This window comes from Bos grunniens, chromosome 16 (genome assembly GCF_055505025.1).
Source record: "Bos grunniens cultivar Pamir isolate PY7600 chromosome 16, Bosgru_T2T1.0, whole genome shotgun sequence".
NCBI lineage: Eukaryota > Metazoa > Chordata > Mammalia > Artiodactyla > Bovidae > Bos > Bos grunniens.
In genome coordinates this window covers 78172763-78187651 of record NC_141180.1, presented here as the reverse complement: position 1 = coordinate 78187651, position 14889 = coordinate 78172763, and the positions used below count along the sequence as shown (strand labels likewise).

Sequence of the window (14889 nt, the reverse complement as noted above, 5' to 3'; positions counted from 1 at the left end):
AAAGCCAGGTTTGTTGTACTGTGTCACTCCACCTCCCTTGCCAGCTACAGAGTGAACTGTGTGCAAATCTGAAGGCGGAATGTGAACCCAGGCTTCCGGCCGCACATTCTCTTTGGCCTGATGCCCCGCACGCTGCTGTGTCTGAGGTAGAGAGCAGGCAGAACCTGCACTGTGTACTCTGAGTTTAGGAGGGGCTGAGGGGTGTGCACATGGGTTTGGGCCTTGGTGTGTGCTCACTTGGAGAAGGAAATGGCAACCCACTTCAGTGTTCTTGCCTAGAGAGTCCTGTGGACGGAGGAGCCTGGTGGGCTGCTGTCTCTGGGGTCGCACAGAGTTGGACATGACTGAAGCGACTTGGCAGCAGCAGCAGCGTGCTCACTTAGCACAGCTGTGGAAAGTTTGAGCAGAGCTGGTTTCTAGGCGGTGGTCATGGGGCTGCAGACACAAACCCAGCCTATGGTCTTGCTGGTGACTTGTAACATCAGGGTTTGTCGGTTATATCAGCGTGTTCCAGCCTCACTCAGAGGTGATGGAGACGGCCCCTGTGCTGTGGCAGTTACGCTGATGGCTTGCAGAGGTGAGCGCCTTTCTGATAACAAAGCGTGCTCAGAGGTTCTTTCATTAGAAGCTTGCAGTGGCTCTGTGAGGGAGGGAGGCAGATATTCTAGCCCCTGACTTGCAGATGTGGAGCAGGCTCAAAAGGTGACGGTCTCTCCAAGGCTGTGCAACTAGAAATGGACAGATTTCAGACCCAGGCCCAAGTCTCTCCTAACTGCAGGTCCTTGAGCTCCTGTTGCCTCTGAGTGCCTGTGACAGCTTGGGCTTCAGCACTGTGTGCCTGTAGAGGGCGATAGAGGTCTTTCTTTTTGGGTTGCCCTGAGAACGCTTTCTCTTGAACAACTCTTTGAATTTAGCAGTCTCACAGCAGCTTCTCACTGGGTTATAAGCATTTTCTGTGTGGCGACCTTCGCTCACGCCCCTTCCCCCAGTTTGAGTTCTTTCAGGTTGTTCTGTTGCTCAGTCGTGTCTGACTCTTTGCGGCCTCATGGACTGCGGCCCATCAGGCTTCCCTGTCCTTCACCATCTCCCGGAAGTTGCTCAGACTCATGTCCATTGATGGCATCCAACTGTCTCTTTCAGAGTGGGACTCTTGGTTTTGGTTTTGACGTCTAGCACAATGTGTGGTCCATAGGAGGAGCTCTGTAAATGCTTGTTGAATTGAAATACTTGCAAATGAGATTATCCAGAGTCTCTTCCTGCTTTTCATAGTGTGTGGGAAGGGAAAAGAACCTTTTTCAATGAACGAAGTTGAAGGGAGCAAAACTCAGGATCTGTGCAATGTCCCTAGACTGCCACCAGGTGGCAGTGTGACCCCATGGTGACTGCTCCCTAGGAGACTGAATTATCTGGGCACCTGTTGGGGGTTGTGTCTCTGAAGCCAGTTTGCTTTTGGTGATCTAAGACTAACAAGTCTTGGCTTCCACTCCTCCTCTAAAAGTTGCATGGTATCGTGGAAAAGGTTAAGGCTTCGGAATCTACATGGCCTGGATTCCAGCCCTGGCTTCCCCCAGGAAATGAGCCTGGGACACGTTGCTCCTGTGAGCCTCAGTTTCCTCAGCCTGTAAAATGGGCAGCTGTTGTACAGTTAGGCAAAGCCCAGCATGTCACAGACCACAGCCTAAATGTTAGCTTTACTGTTGTCAGTACCTGGTCTGCCTTTCCCCTTCCTGTGTAGTCTGGCTCCTCTCTGGCCATCTGATCTTCCTCAGCAAGACTCATGCACTTCCCAGCAGGTGTCTCAGTGCTCCGCTGTGTCACCCCCACTGCAAGGTACCCCCTGGTACCAGAGTGACTGCCCTGGCACCAGGTGCCACGCGCGGGAGACATGCTGCCTGCTCTGCTCCTTTCAAGAGGCCGCTCCTCAGATTTCCTGCAGAGTGCTACCTGACCAGTGTTGGGTCTTAGTAAAACGCTTGGGATTAATGAAACCGGCTTAGACTAGTCAAGTCTCGGTCTTTGACGCAGGTAAGGAAGCCAGGCTCCTTTAACACCTTGCCCATCTGGTCCCTGAAAGAAGAGGGGTTGGGAACAAGGCTCATGTTAAGTGACTTGCTCCAGGTTGGGGATCTATTAAGAACCAGGGGTTAGATCACACTGGCTGGCTCCTGAGGCTGTCTGCTGTTGAAAGGATATGGCTGTGGATTGGGTGTGCTGGGTTTAGGGATCTTAGAGCTTCCTTTCCTAACAGATCTGGAGGCTCCCTTCTCTAGGTCCCTTTCCACGGTTGTCTGGATTTTCCTCAGTCTGTCTTCCCACCCGGGCGTCCTGTACTCTCTGCCTCCCAGTGCTCAGCCCTGCCTGCCTTTTGGAGTAGACTTCATGCCCTTAGCTGGGGAGAGGCCCAACCATCTTTCCCTGCGTGGTCAAGGGTGGTCTCCGGTCAGCTGTAGAGACCTCACAAGGGGTCATCCTGAAGTTTCTTTTAGAGCAGATAAGAGAGCTGCAGAGCCCCAAGTCAGGCTTGGGAGGGGGTGTGGGGCTGTGACAAGAGGGCGGGTGCTGGGCCGGGTTGGGGGGTGGATGGGCCGGGGCGGGGCAGATGGGCCAGGGCCGGGGGTCGGGGGTCAGGGGTGGATGGGCTGGGGCTGGGGGTGGATGGTCTGGGGTGGGGCGTTGATGGACTGGGGCGGGGCGTCGATTGGCTGGGGCAGGGGACTTGATGGGCCGGGGTGGGGGTGGATGGGGCTGATGGGTGGGGCGGGCAGGGTGCGGATGTGGGGGTGTTTGGTGGCGGGCACACAGGCCGGGCCAGGGGAGGTGCAGGCGGGGCAGCCCCCGCGCTCCCTCAGGAGGTCTGGCTTGCAGATGCTGCAGGACTGCCCCAAGGCCCGCCGCGAGGTGGAGCTGCACTGGCGTGCCTCGCAGTGCCCGCACATCGTGCGCATCGTGGACGTGTACGAGAACCTGTACGCGGGGCGGAAGTGCCTGCTGATCGTCATGGAGTGGTGAGCAGCCCTTCCCTCTGGTTCCCGGCCCAGCCTGACCCTGCTCCCAGCCCGGGCCCCTTTCCTTCCCAGGACTGCCGGCTGGGGACGCTGAAACTCAGCATGCAAGCGCCTCGTTCCTCTTGGGGGGCGGTGGCGGGCGCGCTAGTGTGATGTCATGGCCCGGGTCTCACTGTGGCTTTGTTTCAGTTTGGATGGCGGAGAACTGTTCAGTCGAATCCAGGACCGAGGAGACCAGGCCTTCACGGAAAGAGGTAGAAAGGGTCTGTCGCGGGCCCAGCCCGGCGTCGGGGCAGCGGGGCTCCAGGGGCCTGTTCCCGGGAGGTGCTCAGGCCCGCCGCCCACCTGCTGCTGGGGCTCTGCCCGCTCCTGCCCCTCGCCTTCTGGGGTGGGTGGGGGCATTGGGGGTCTTAGGCTTCCTGGGAGGGCTCTTGCCTCAGCTTTTCAAACCTAAGGAAACATCTTGTGACTTGGTTTCTGTCTCCCTGCTCCCGTCTCCTCTGCAGAGGCCTCAGAGATCATGAAGAGCATTGGCGAGGCCATCCAGTATTTGCACTCAATCAACATCGCCCATCGGGATGTCAAGGTACCAGCTGTTTGTACTGCCCGCCCAGCCCCCAACGCAGGGGGCCTAGAGGCCGTGGGGGTCAGGGCCACGGTGGCCCTCGAAAAGGTCCCCAGGGTCGTCCTGTGTCCCCGTGGCCTGGGTCCCGTGGCAGAGTGGGCAGAGCGCCTCTCTGCCCCGCAGGCCCTGCCCTCTGGGCAAATCCCGCTCCCGGCCGGGAAGCCTTCTGAGCCTGTGCTCCTCAGTCACCCCCCACAGCCCCACCTTTGGTCTGTGTCCCTGTGGTGCTCGCTCTGTCTCTGCGTCAGTGTTTTACTCCCACGCCTGCCGTGAGCCCTGGGGGGTCAGGGGCTGAGGGTCCTGATGGTGTGCAGATCATAGGGGCCAGACAGACAGTTGCTGAATGGGGGTGGGAAGAAAGGGAGGAATCGTTCCCCTGCAGGTTTCTGACGGCCGCTCACAGGTTCAGCAGAGATACTCCTTGTCTCTCTCTCTCTCTAGCCCGAGAACCTTTTATACACCTCCAAAAGGCCCAATGCCATTCTCAAACTCACTGATTTTGGCTTTGCCAAGGAAACCACCAGTCACAACTCTCTGACCACTCCTTGTTACACGCCATACTACGTGGGTAAGTTTGGAGAAAGCCTGGGAGCCCGTCTTTGCCCGGAGCTTCTCCCAGAGCCTCCTCTTGCTGGTCTCAGGGCCCCAGGGCCCAGGAGAATTGTGTCTGCCGGCCCTTTGTAGCCCAGTTCTGATGTGACCTGACCTGAAGTAGGCTTAGCAGATCTCGCGGGCCTGAAGTGGCATGGGAAGTTAGGTGCGTGAGGTTACGGGTGGAAGTTTGTGCACGTGTGCACTTCACTGAGAAGAGCTCTTGTTCCCGTCAGACCCCCAGGGGGGTCAGGGATGTGCTTCTGGTCCAGGACCCCCAGCCAACTGCACAGAGGAAACTCTCAAAATGGGTTTGTCAAACTAAAAGGCAGTCTGAAAGGCTCTTGCAGTTCAAGACTTGCTTTATCTTGAGATTCTGGCCCTTGGGCTCCCCCCAAGGAGGGTCTTCAGGTCTCCTTTACCCAGCCCTGGGCCTGGGCTACGACTGTCCCCCTTCCAGGCAGGCCTAGCTGCGGTCCCGTCGTGATGGGCTGAAGGGTCGGGTGGGCACACCACCCACAGAGGGCCTGGGTGGCTCCTGGTGTTCTGAGGACCAGTTCCACTGCCTTCGTCTTTGTTTACAGCTCCAGAGGTGCTGGGCCCAGAGAAGTACGACAAGTCCTGTGACATGTGGTCCTTGGGTGTCATCATGTACATCCTGTGAGTGTGGGGAGGGGCCTGGGGACGAGGGCTGGGCAGGCGTGGATGGAAGCCTCTACCTCTGGGGTGAGAGGAAGAGGCCACGGTTAGCGTCCCTTTCTGGATGGGGGTGCCCTGGGGGTCCTTCGTGTCCCCTCTGAGTGTTGAGTGGACTCTGACAGCTCAATGCTACGGATTGGCTAACGGGCAGGAAGATGTGTGGTTTAGATACTCAGTATGTTGGATTCCTGGGCCCTGTCCCTGACTTTGTACCTGAATCAGTGAGTCCCAGTTTCTCTGTGAACTTTGCAATAAGTCCTGGTGCGGGACCTAAATAACATAAGCTCTGTTCCTCTCTTCCTGCTTCCTCTCGGCTCAGGCTGTGTGGGTACCCCCCCTTCTATTCCAACCATGGCCTTGCCATCTCTCCGGGCATGAAGAGTCGCATCCGAATGGGCCAGTATGAATTCCCCAACCCAGAATGGTCAGAAGTATCAGAGGAAGGTAAAGAGCCCGTGTGTCTGTGTGTGTGTGTGTGTCTGTGTCTGTGTGTGTGTGTGTCTGTGTGTGTCTGTGTCTGTGTGTGTGTGTGTCTGTGTGTGTGTGTGTCTGTGTGTGTGTGTGTGTGTGTCTGTGTGTGTGTGTCTGTGTGTGTGTCTGTGTGATCTCCCATCAGTGACGTGACTGTGGGTCTTCACCGAGTCCGCACCTCCTGGGTATGTCCTGCCTGTGTCTGTGTCTGTGTCTGTGGTGTGTGTGTAGGGATGATCTCCTATCAGTGATGTGGCTGTGGGTCTTCACCCAGCCCACACCTGGTCTGTGTGAAGGGCCCAGCAGGGCCAGGGCTTGGGACGTGCCTGGCCGTCCGATGGTGGAGCTGTCTGTAATGGTCCTCAGGGCCAAGCATCTTGGGTGGTCTGTGTCCACACCCCCTATAAGTCTGGCTTCTCCTTCAAAACTGGGAAGGAGCGGGAGGGGAGGGTGGCCCCTGCGCTGTCTCTGTCCCCTGTGGGCATCCTGCTTTCCTCCCGCAGTGAAGATGCTCATCCGGAACCTGCTGAAGACCGAGCCCACCCAGAGGATGACCATCACCGAGTTCATGAACCACCCCTGGATCATGGTGAGCCCGGTGGGCTGGAGGTACCTGGGTCCACGGGGCCGGTCCCTGCGGACCCCACCCCGCTCCAGGTCTTCACTCGGACCCTTTTCTCTGCCCCCAGCAATCGACGAAGGTCCCTCAAACCCCACTGCACACCAGCCGGGTCCTGAAGGAGGACAAGGAGAGGTGGGAGGACGTCAAGGTGAGGGGGCGCCTGGCCGGGGGGCTCGGCGGTGCTCAGGGAGGCGGCTGGCTCTGCATCCTCTCACCCTGGGTCGTCTGGTACCACAGCGACTCTGAGCCGCTTCCCCGACCTGGCTGTGAGCAGAGGCTTCTGCGTCAGTCTAAAGTTGGCTGTGGCTGTTTCCTGCCAGCCGTTACACTCTGCCTCTGAAAGGGCCTGAGAGGTCCTCTGCAAAGTCTCCTCACTTTGCAGATGAGGAAATTGAGGCCTGGGTGGGTGCCCTGTTCACGGTCACGCAGCTAATGACTGGCTGGAGCAAACATGAGACCAGGTCTCCTGGCTCCTAGTCGGTGCTCTTTGCTCCCCAAGGCTTGCTGGGGGTCTCCGGGCCCTTAGCGGGGCTCTGCTGAGCTGGCCGTAGGCTCTCTGGCCGGCTTGCCCTCTGTCTCCACTCCCACACGTCACCCCTTCCTTGCCCGCTCCATCTGTGGTCTCTGACGTCTCTCCTGGTCACCACCCCCAGGAGGAGATGACCAGTGCCTTGGCCACAATGCGGGTCGACTACGAGCAGATCAAGATAAAAAAGATTGAAGACGCGTCCAACCCTCTGCTTCTGAAGAGGCGGAAGAAAGCCCGGGCCCTGGAGGCCGCGGCCCTTGCTCACTGAGCTGGGCCAGCCGCTCCACTGGAGGACAAGCAATAACTCTCAACCCGGCTGGATTTTTTAAACAGAGAGACCCAGAGTCGCCTCCTCCCGCTTCCCCTCCTCCTCCGCCACGTGGGGCTGGGACCTCTTCAGAGGCTGTGTTCTGCCTTCGGTTCTGGCCACCTGCCTGAGAGGGGGCGCCCGGGAGGCTGGGGCCCCAGGGAGAGGGAGCACCGTGCCCTCGACACTGTGCTCATTTGGCAATTTTATCAGTAATTTGACTTAGAATTTTTACAAACCTTCTTTTATCGTTCTTGCCCTCACTCCCGCCCATGTCCCCCAAGCCTCGTCCTGTCTGGAGACTGCAAGGGTTTGGGGGTGTGTCCCAGGGTGTCTGTGGAACCCTCTCGAGGGGCGTCCCTGTGTTGCCCCGCTGGCCGCCTGACCTCCCCACTACGGCCCCAGGTCCCCACTGGCTGAGGCCTGCCAGGAGCTGCAGACCGTGGGGCCCGGGGCCCAGAGCCTCTGCTGAGTCCTTGGATGTCCCTGGTGTGCCAGAGGGATAGGAGTGAGTGTGTGTGTGCGTGCGCGTGCCCACACCCGGCTCAGTGCTTGTGCACGTGAGGGGCCCCTGCCGCGCTCAGAACTGTTTCCCCCACTCCCACCCCACCCCGGGCCCACCCTGCCCGCGCTGGGCCTGCCCAAGTGCCTGGGAGCCTGTCTGGCCCCACGCCAGGCCGCCCACCCCGCCTGTATGGGTTGCTCCCGGCACAGGCGCGGGCGCGCGGAGCACTGGTGCAGCGCCAGGAAGACGGAAGCTCCGCTTGGAACCCTCCGCCCCGTTCGTGCCGGTCCTAGGCCTCCGCCCAGGCACCGAGCTGCCGAGTCAGGCCTCTGCGCCCCCTTCCTGCCGTTCTTAACCTGCTGGTGTTTGTTCTCTCATGTCTGCAGCCGTTTTGCAGCACGCCTGCCCTCAGCCCACGTGGGTGAGCCTGCCTTACGAGTGCCTCACGGGCTCCAGGGTGTCGGTCCGCAGCCCCTTGGGGGCAAGCGCGGCACCCCTGTGGCCTCTGCAAGTGTCCGTGGCGCGGCCTAGTGGGTGGGTGGGGGAGGCTTTGCACCAAAGATGTCCAGACTCTGCCCCTCTCCCACCAGCCGCTCCCCGCCCCCCGCCCCAAACAACTCAGCGACATATCCAGGCCAGTGTGGGGTGGGGAGGCCTCGTGTTAACCTGAGCACTGTGGGGAGGGCCCCTCGCCGCGGTCCCTGGGGCAGGGGGCGGTGATGCTTCAGCTCTCATCTCCCTCAGGCAGGGCTGGGGGTGCCCGGGGCCTTCTCGGGGTGCGAGGGCAGGGCTCTGATGCCCGCAGCGCCTCCCCGCCTCTGACGGCGCCCAGCTCTCAGACTGTTGTGAACTCTTGTCGTTTTGTATGAGCAAAATTGTCTTTACTAAACAGATTTAATAGTTGAAAGGCTTTCTCTCTTCCTTCTTGAGGTTCAGCCCCTTGACGCCCCCCACCTCTTGTCTTCCCACGCGTGGTGAGGGGTTCCGTGTGTGGGGAGGGCAGAGTCGGGGTATCCTGGGGGAGAGGCGAGCCCCCGGCCCAAGGGAGCCAGCCCCCGCCCTGTCGGGGGCCTGGGGGATGTCTCTGGCCTGGGCATGGGCCCTGCAGTGGGGGACCCCGCGCGCTTTGCCAGTTACTGAATCAGGAGCCCAGCCGCTTCCCAGCCCAGTCTTAGACCTGTTTAGCCACGGCCGGACGCAGACACTCTCAGCCGGGGGTTGGGGTCGGGGTCGGGGTCAGGGTCAGGGTTAGGGTTAGGGCTGGCACGGGGACTGTGAAGAAGGTGGTGGTGGTGAATTGGTCCAAATCCTGGGGGAGTGTCGAGGAGCAGGTGTTCCTGCAAGCTCCAGTAGGGGGTGCCAGCGGCCAGCCAGAAGGCAGAAAACAAACCATCAGCTGGAAGAGGCCTCAGCGCTCCTGTGAGCATTCAGTCTGCAGATGTGAAGGCGAAGGCCTGGGATATTTGAGATCGCATGGTGAATTGACTTGTGGCAGCGCCTAAGGAAGAAATTGGTTTATTGACCTCACTGCTCTCCCGCCCAGTCAGATGGAAAAGGAGCTGTTGATGAGTTTACTTGCGTTTTCTCACATGATCCTCAGAGCTGTCAGGGAGACAGGCAGGCCAGGATGGTTATCCCCATTTTATGAGTGAGAAAAGTGATGAGAGTGAAGGGATGCACTGGGGGTCCCCCTGCTAGTGTGTTTGGACTAGAACTCGGTGCAAGGCCTAGGGTGTTCTTGTCCCAAGACCTCCTCCTGCCTGGAGGAGAGAGGCCTGCTCACCCTGTCATCAGTGGGGTCCCGTCTCCCCTGCCCAGCCTTGTGGCAGAGACAAGGCCCCCACAACCTACCCCTCACAAATTCTGAGTGTGGTTGGCTCCTGCCTTGAAGCTCAACCCATGTCTCTAGAAACCACTGCTCAAATGAGCCAGCGGGAAGTTTTTCTGTCAGAAAAGTCCAGTCATGTCTGCGCTTAAGGTGGGTATCAGAGGTGATAAGAACCCGGGGAAAGAGGGAATAAGGGGTGATGGGGCAGGAATTGGGGTGCAGGGGGGTGTTTCCCAGTGCTCTGCTCTCTTTGGAGGCTGTGTTAGTTTCCTGTTGCTGCTCTAATACATTCTGTGGCTTAAAATAGCACACGTTTAATTGTTAGACTTCTGAGGTCAGGAGTCCGATGGTCCCCCAGTCTGAGATCAACACAGGGCTGGCCGGGTTGCATTTCCCCCTGAGGCCTTTGCAACTTCCAGAGACACCTCCATTTCTTGGCTTGAGGCTCTCTTCCTCCGTCTTCAAGGCCGACAACGTCACGTCTCTCTGGTCTTGCCAGGAAGGAGCCTCTGCTTTGAAGGACCTGTGTGGTCAGAGGGGGCCTTCGCAGACACTGCGGTGGCCCTTCACCTCAGTCCCACCAGCAGAGTCCCTTTGCTGTGAGGCGGTGTGTTCCCAGGCCCCGGGGTTGGCTGTGAGTGTTGAGGGGCCGCTGCCCCGTCCCCGAGGCCCGTGTCATGCCACCTGCCCCACACGTTGGCTCCGCGTTCTGCTTCCTCCTCCACCCGGGCCAGCCCGTTTCACAGATTGGACCTGGCATTCGGGAAGGGTGGCTAGGGTGAAGGACAGGAGGGGCCTGGCTTGATGAGAACGGTCTTACCACATCTGTCTACCCTCTCCAAGCCCCTGATGGTCCACGCTGGCATCAGCCTGTAATTCTCTGCCTCTGGGAAGTGCTTTACCTCCTTCTGCTAAACTCCCGGGTGGGGTGGCGGGGAAACTTTTGTACCTAAAGGCAGATGCTGGCTGCAGGGTTGGAGGAAGCAAGATAGGATGTGATCCTCGAACACCCTCGAGTGGTGTGAGAGGTAGGGAAGGCCTGCAGACACTCGTGGGCACCGGGAAGGCCCGTGCTGCACTGGGCAATCCCCCAGGTCTCTTCACCGTCATAAAAGGCCTCCGGGGGAGGCGGTCTAGCCTCCCGCTGACCTCAGAGAAGTAAAATGAAGAAAACTCAGCCTCAGAGAAGTGAAATGACTCTCCCAAGGCCTCATGACTAAGCAGAGGTCGATCTGATTTGGATCTCCTGCTTCCAAGTTTAGAGCTTCTTAAAAAAACCCACCAAAGATAAGGAAGGGAAAAGAGGGGTCAGGCAGGGAGACAGCGGGCTTCCTCTCCACTGGGCACATTTCCGTTTCTGTGGAATGGCGGTGGCTGTCCTCGGCCTTGGGGGTGTTGAGTGCCGTGAGACGGTGGACTGGGACGTCACGTCGGGCTGAGTGACTTTGCTCACATCTGTGTCCCGCCCTCTGGTGGGCTGCCCTCCCGGGAGGGCTCAGGAAAACCCAGGTTTGAAGCTGGGACTGTGGTCTAGGCTGAAACCACATTCCTGCTCCGCTTGAGGCCTCTGGGTTGGTAAACAATAACAGAAAATGTGGGGTTTTCCTCTGAGGGGGTTGGAGACAGGAAATGCGGAGGTCTGTGAGTGACGGGTGGGTAGAGCTGGTGGGCAGAGCAGGTCCCAGGCTGCTCAAAGTGTGAAGGAAACAGCTCTTCAAGGGACAAGGGTGGAGCTGGTGAGGCCGGGGAAAGTAGCTGTCTCCCGCAAACCTGCCGGGCCTTCTCCAGGCGGCGGGAGGTGGCTTAGGGGGGCGGCCTCTGTAACCCTCAGACTTCCTTTAGTGGCTCAGCGGTCAAGAATCCGCTTGTAATGCTGTAGACACAGGTTCGATCCCTAGGTCAAGAAGATACCTTGGAGGAAGAAATGGCAACCCACACCTGTATTCTTGCCTGGGAAATCCCATAGACCGAGGAGCCCGGCAGACTACAGCCCATAGGGTCGCAAAGAGTCTGACGCGACTGAGCGTGCACGTGCCCTCAGCCCTGTGGATACAGCCCCTTCCAGGCTCTGTCTCTTGAAGCCCACATGCAGTGCCCACCCCGCAAGAGGGAGACTGGCCGAGCTGGGGAGTAGTCGTTCTTTGGAAGGGACCCCAGGCTCCGGTGGGGCCTTTTCAGTGAATTTGTCTTCCTTTCCCTGCACTCAGTCAGACCCAGCATACTAAGTCACCAAATGAACGCCCAGGCATTTCTACCTGCACTCTGCTTTAGTGCAAAAACCAAGTGTAAGACCCAGTGTCTGCCCGATTGCCAGTCTTTGAGATACAAAATCTGCGTGCGACTCTCAGAGACCTTGTCTTTCCTTTCTCTGCATCTGGAGTCCCGGACGCATAAACGTTGTGGTCTGAATTGATTCAGTCAAGACTGCCCCAGTGAGGGGGTGCAGTCCCAGCCCAGGTGGTCTCTGTGGGCCTCAGAGGTTTTGAGACTGGCGGGATGAGTGAGGTCAGAAGATCCTGGACCGCCCTCCTCTGTTGGGTGAAGCCCTCCGTGTGTGCCTCGCTGGGGGCGGACAGTGTTGGCCCTCCCTGACCCAGATGCGTGAGCATGCAATGTGGCCGAGCCTGGGCTTCAGGAGGGGGGAGCATTGACCAGGTGCAGGGGTGGCCCCCCCCCGGACTGGCCGCCCTTCAGAGAGTCGGAACCTCTCTGCGGAGACTCCTTCCAGGAGCAGCAGGGTCACGCTCTGATGCAGCTCCAGCCCTCCTGGGGCTCAGCCTGGAGGAGGGGGGCGTGGAACCGTGCTGGGGCGGGAGGGTCAGCGGGCCCGGAGGCTCGACGCTCTGGCCAGGTCAACAGCCCCGGACGTGGTGGGGAGGGGAGCGCTGCGCCTGCAGAGACTCCGAGTTACGGTCGGCGCGGTGGAGGTGTTCCCGTCAGGTTTCTGCTCTAGTTTCTGCAGCGTCAGGGTCCGCTCTTCCTCTCCCTGAGTCTGGGATCCCCCCTCTGGCCTTTGGTCTGCTCAGCACTGCAGCTGGACCGTTGGCCATTGAAAACCTGGCAGCCCCGGCAGTGGGGCGTCCTCGGTGTTTTCTCAGTCCCTTCAACCTGGATTCCCCTCCCTCATCGTGTTTGTTTCCCCCAAACCCAAATTTGGGAACATAGCCTGACAGGATTTCCCCACATATTTCTTTAAAAACTGCGATATACTTGATTTACAGTATCATATGTTTCAGGTGTACAGCGCAGTGATGTACAGTTCTTGTTAAATGTTATACTCCATCTAAGTTTCGTAACGTCGGTTGTGTTCCCTGTGCTGTACAACGTATCGCTGATGTATTTTATACTTAGTAGTTTGTGTCTCTTAATCCCCCATCTTGCCCCACCCCCTTCCCTCTCTTCACCCTCATCGTTTGTTGTTTGGCTGAACTGCGCCTCAACCCCGGGGGTTGTAGCCCACCAGGCTCCTCTATCCATGGGATTCTCCAGGCAAGAATACTGAAGTAGGTAGCCATTTCCTTCTCCAGGGAATTTTCCTGACTCAGGGATCAAACCCACATCTCTTATGTCTTCCCCTGCATTGGCAAGTGGGTCTTTACCCACTAGCACGACCTGGGAAGCCCCTCTGAGTGTCCCTGAAAATCTAGAGTTCTTTGCAGGTCTTTCTGATTCCTGTTTACCATGGTCCCTACACCATGGGCTTCAGATATGTTAAACCTGAAGCTCTTAGGAGCTTCCTTGTAACAAATACACAGTTTAATGTACCTAAGCTTCCATACTTTTTATTTTGCACACACCAGCATCTCAGGCCTGGGTCTACCTTATGTCCATCCACCCCTTGGAGGGAATAATGATTGCGCTGAAGGGAAGTCAGAGCCGGTAATCAGAAAGTCTTGTCTGTCCAGCCTGCAGGATCTCAGGTGGGACTCGGGGGGGAGTGACTGCCCCTGAGAGCAGGGAACCTTCATGTGATAAGTCATTTTTAGGGGGCAGGCTGCCATGCAAATGCATTCATTTGCATAACTTTCTTGCTCTAAGGGACAGTGAAGTTTCCTACCCTATCCGGCACCCCTGCCAGGATTTGCAAGTGAAATACTGGGACTGGCTTTCCCCCCTCCCTTCTTGAGTCCTTCCCTCCCCGCCGCCCACTCCCGGCCCCGAGTTCAGTTTCTGTCCCGCAGGTCCTGTGTGACCAAATACTCGTCTTGACCTCTCTGGTCCTAGGGAAGGAGTGTTCCTGGGCCCTGCGATGCAAAGTACTGGAAAGGTCATGCAAATGAGCCTTCAGATGGGATGGCTCTGGCCCAAGCCCAGGCCAAGTTGCTGGCTCAGGCCACTGGTGTCTGGGACCATGTGAAACGTGATCCTGGTCCTTCCTCAGTTTCGGCAGCTGCTAGTCTCTTGTTCCTCAAATAGAGCCTCCCGAGGCCGTGAGGCCTTAAGGTTCAGAAAGAGCTGAGTTCTCCCAGCCCTTAGCCCTTAACCTCTGATTTGGAGGCCTGTGGTTCTGAATTCACCAGGCAGAGGTTTACTTTTCAAAGAAATCACAATCTCATCTAACTCTGAGACCAGACCTTGGTTAGTTGTGACTGGAGCCTGTACTGCAGGAGGTCTGGTTTCTGTAGTAAGACCCAGAGCGGCCGAGGGTTTTCTGGCACTCAGCTGTCTCTTTTTCTGATCAGAAACCTCTTTTACGGAAACGGTCCTCATAGTGAGATTCTAACACGACCTCTCACTCCACCCACCCAGCCACAGCCTGCCGGACGAGGGCAGGCCATTTTCTGACTCTGCAAGGCAGAGGAAGACCAGAAATCCAGTTTCTTTCTCCTATTCCAGGTTCTGAGGATGGCAAGGATCCAGTCCTTGCTGGCTGGATGAGTGCATCTGAAGAACAATTTAACGTAAGCAAGTCCAGTCATTCAAATAAATTGTGTGTGCTAAGTCACTTTAGTCGTGTCCAACTCTTTGCAACCGTATGGACTGTAACCTGCCAGGCTCTTCTGTCCATGGGATTCTCCAGGCAAGAATACTGGAGTGGACTGTCATTTCCTCCTCCAGGGGACCTTCCTGACCCAGCAAGATCAAACCCGCATCTCTTGCAGCTCCTGCATTGGCAGGAGGATTCTTATCACTAGTGCCACCTGGGAAGCCCAAAGAAATTATGTACACACACGTAATTACATACACATACAGAGTGAAATGTGAAAGTTTTCTCTTTATAGTCTCACCCAACTATGCCAACTCCCTCTTCAGAAATAACTACTTTTTCTACTTTTTTTTTTTTGGCTGCACCACATGACATGTAAAGTTTCCCTGACCAGGGATAGAACCACAGTAGAAGCGTGGATCTTAACTATAGGACTACCAGGGGAGTCCTGAAGGAAGTACTTTCAATGGCTTGATTTTATTTTGATTTGTCTATGTGTCTACATACATATATGCTTAGAAACACAGGTGAGAAACTTCTATGAAGCCTATAGCAATTGAAAATGGAATCACTAGGCATGTTGTTCAGCAATTCGCCTTTAAAAAAAAATTGCAATGAGGGAATTCCCTGGAGGTCCAGTGGTGAGGATTCAGCACTTTCACTGTGGGGCCCGAGTTTGATCCTTGGTCGGGGAACTAAGATCCCACAAGCCGCATAGTGCAGCCAAAAAAAAAAAAAAAATGTGGTGCAGTACACTACACATAACATAAAATGTACCGC

General features: G+C 57.2%; 1 protein-coding gene across 4 annotated transcripts in view; it reads left to right on the top strand.

Annotated features, from left to right (window-relative positions):
• The window catches only part of MAPKAPK2 (MAPK activated protein kinase 2), a 46799-nt gene extending 38538 nt beyond the window's left edge, over nt 1–8261 (top strand). For 2 of the 4 annotated variants that reach the window (XM_086342822.1, XM_086342820.1), the window contains 9 exons: nt 2866–3005; nt 3195–3259; nt 3512–3591; nt 4072–4198; nt 4806–4881; nt 5240–5364; nt 5895–5980; nt 6081–6161; nt 6667–8261. In XM_086342822.1, coding sequence (XP_086198948.1) covers nt 2866–3005; nt 3195–3259; nt 3512–3591; nt 4072–4198; nt 4806–4881; nt 5240–5364; nt 5895–5980; nt 6081–6161; nt 6667–6810 — 924 coding nt within the window. In that variant the 3' untranslated portion in view covers nt 6811–8261. Of the gene's footprint in view, nt 1–2865; nt 3006–3194; nt 3269–3511; nt 3592–4071; nt 4199–4805; nt 4882–5239; nt 5365–5894; nt 5981–6080; nt 6162–6666 lie in introns of all 4 variants that reach the window. The other 2 variants (XM_086342819.1, XM_086342821.1) reach the window with 1 other exon arrangement.
• Nucleotides 8262–14889: the final 6628 nt, after the last annotated feature.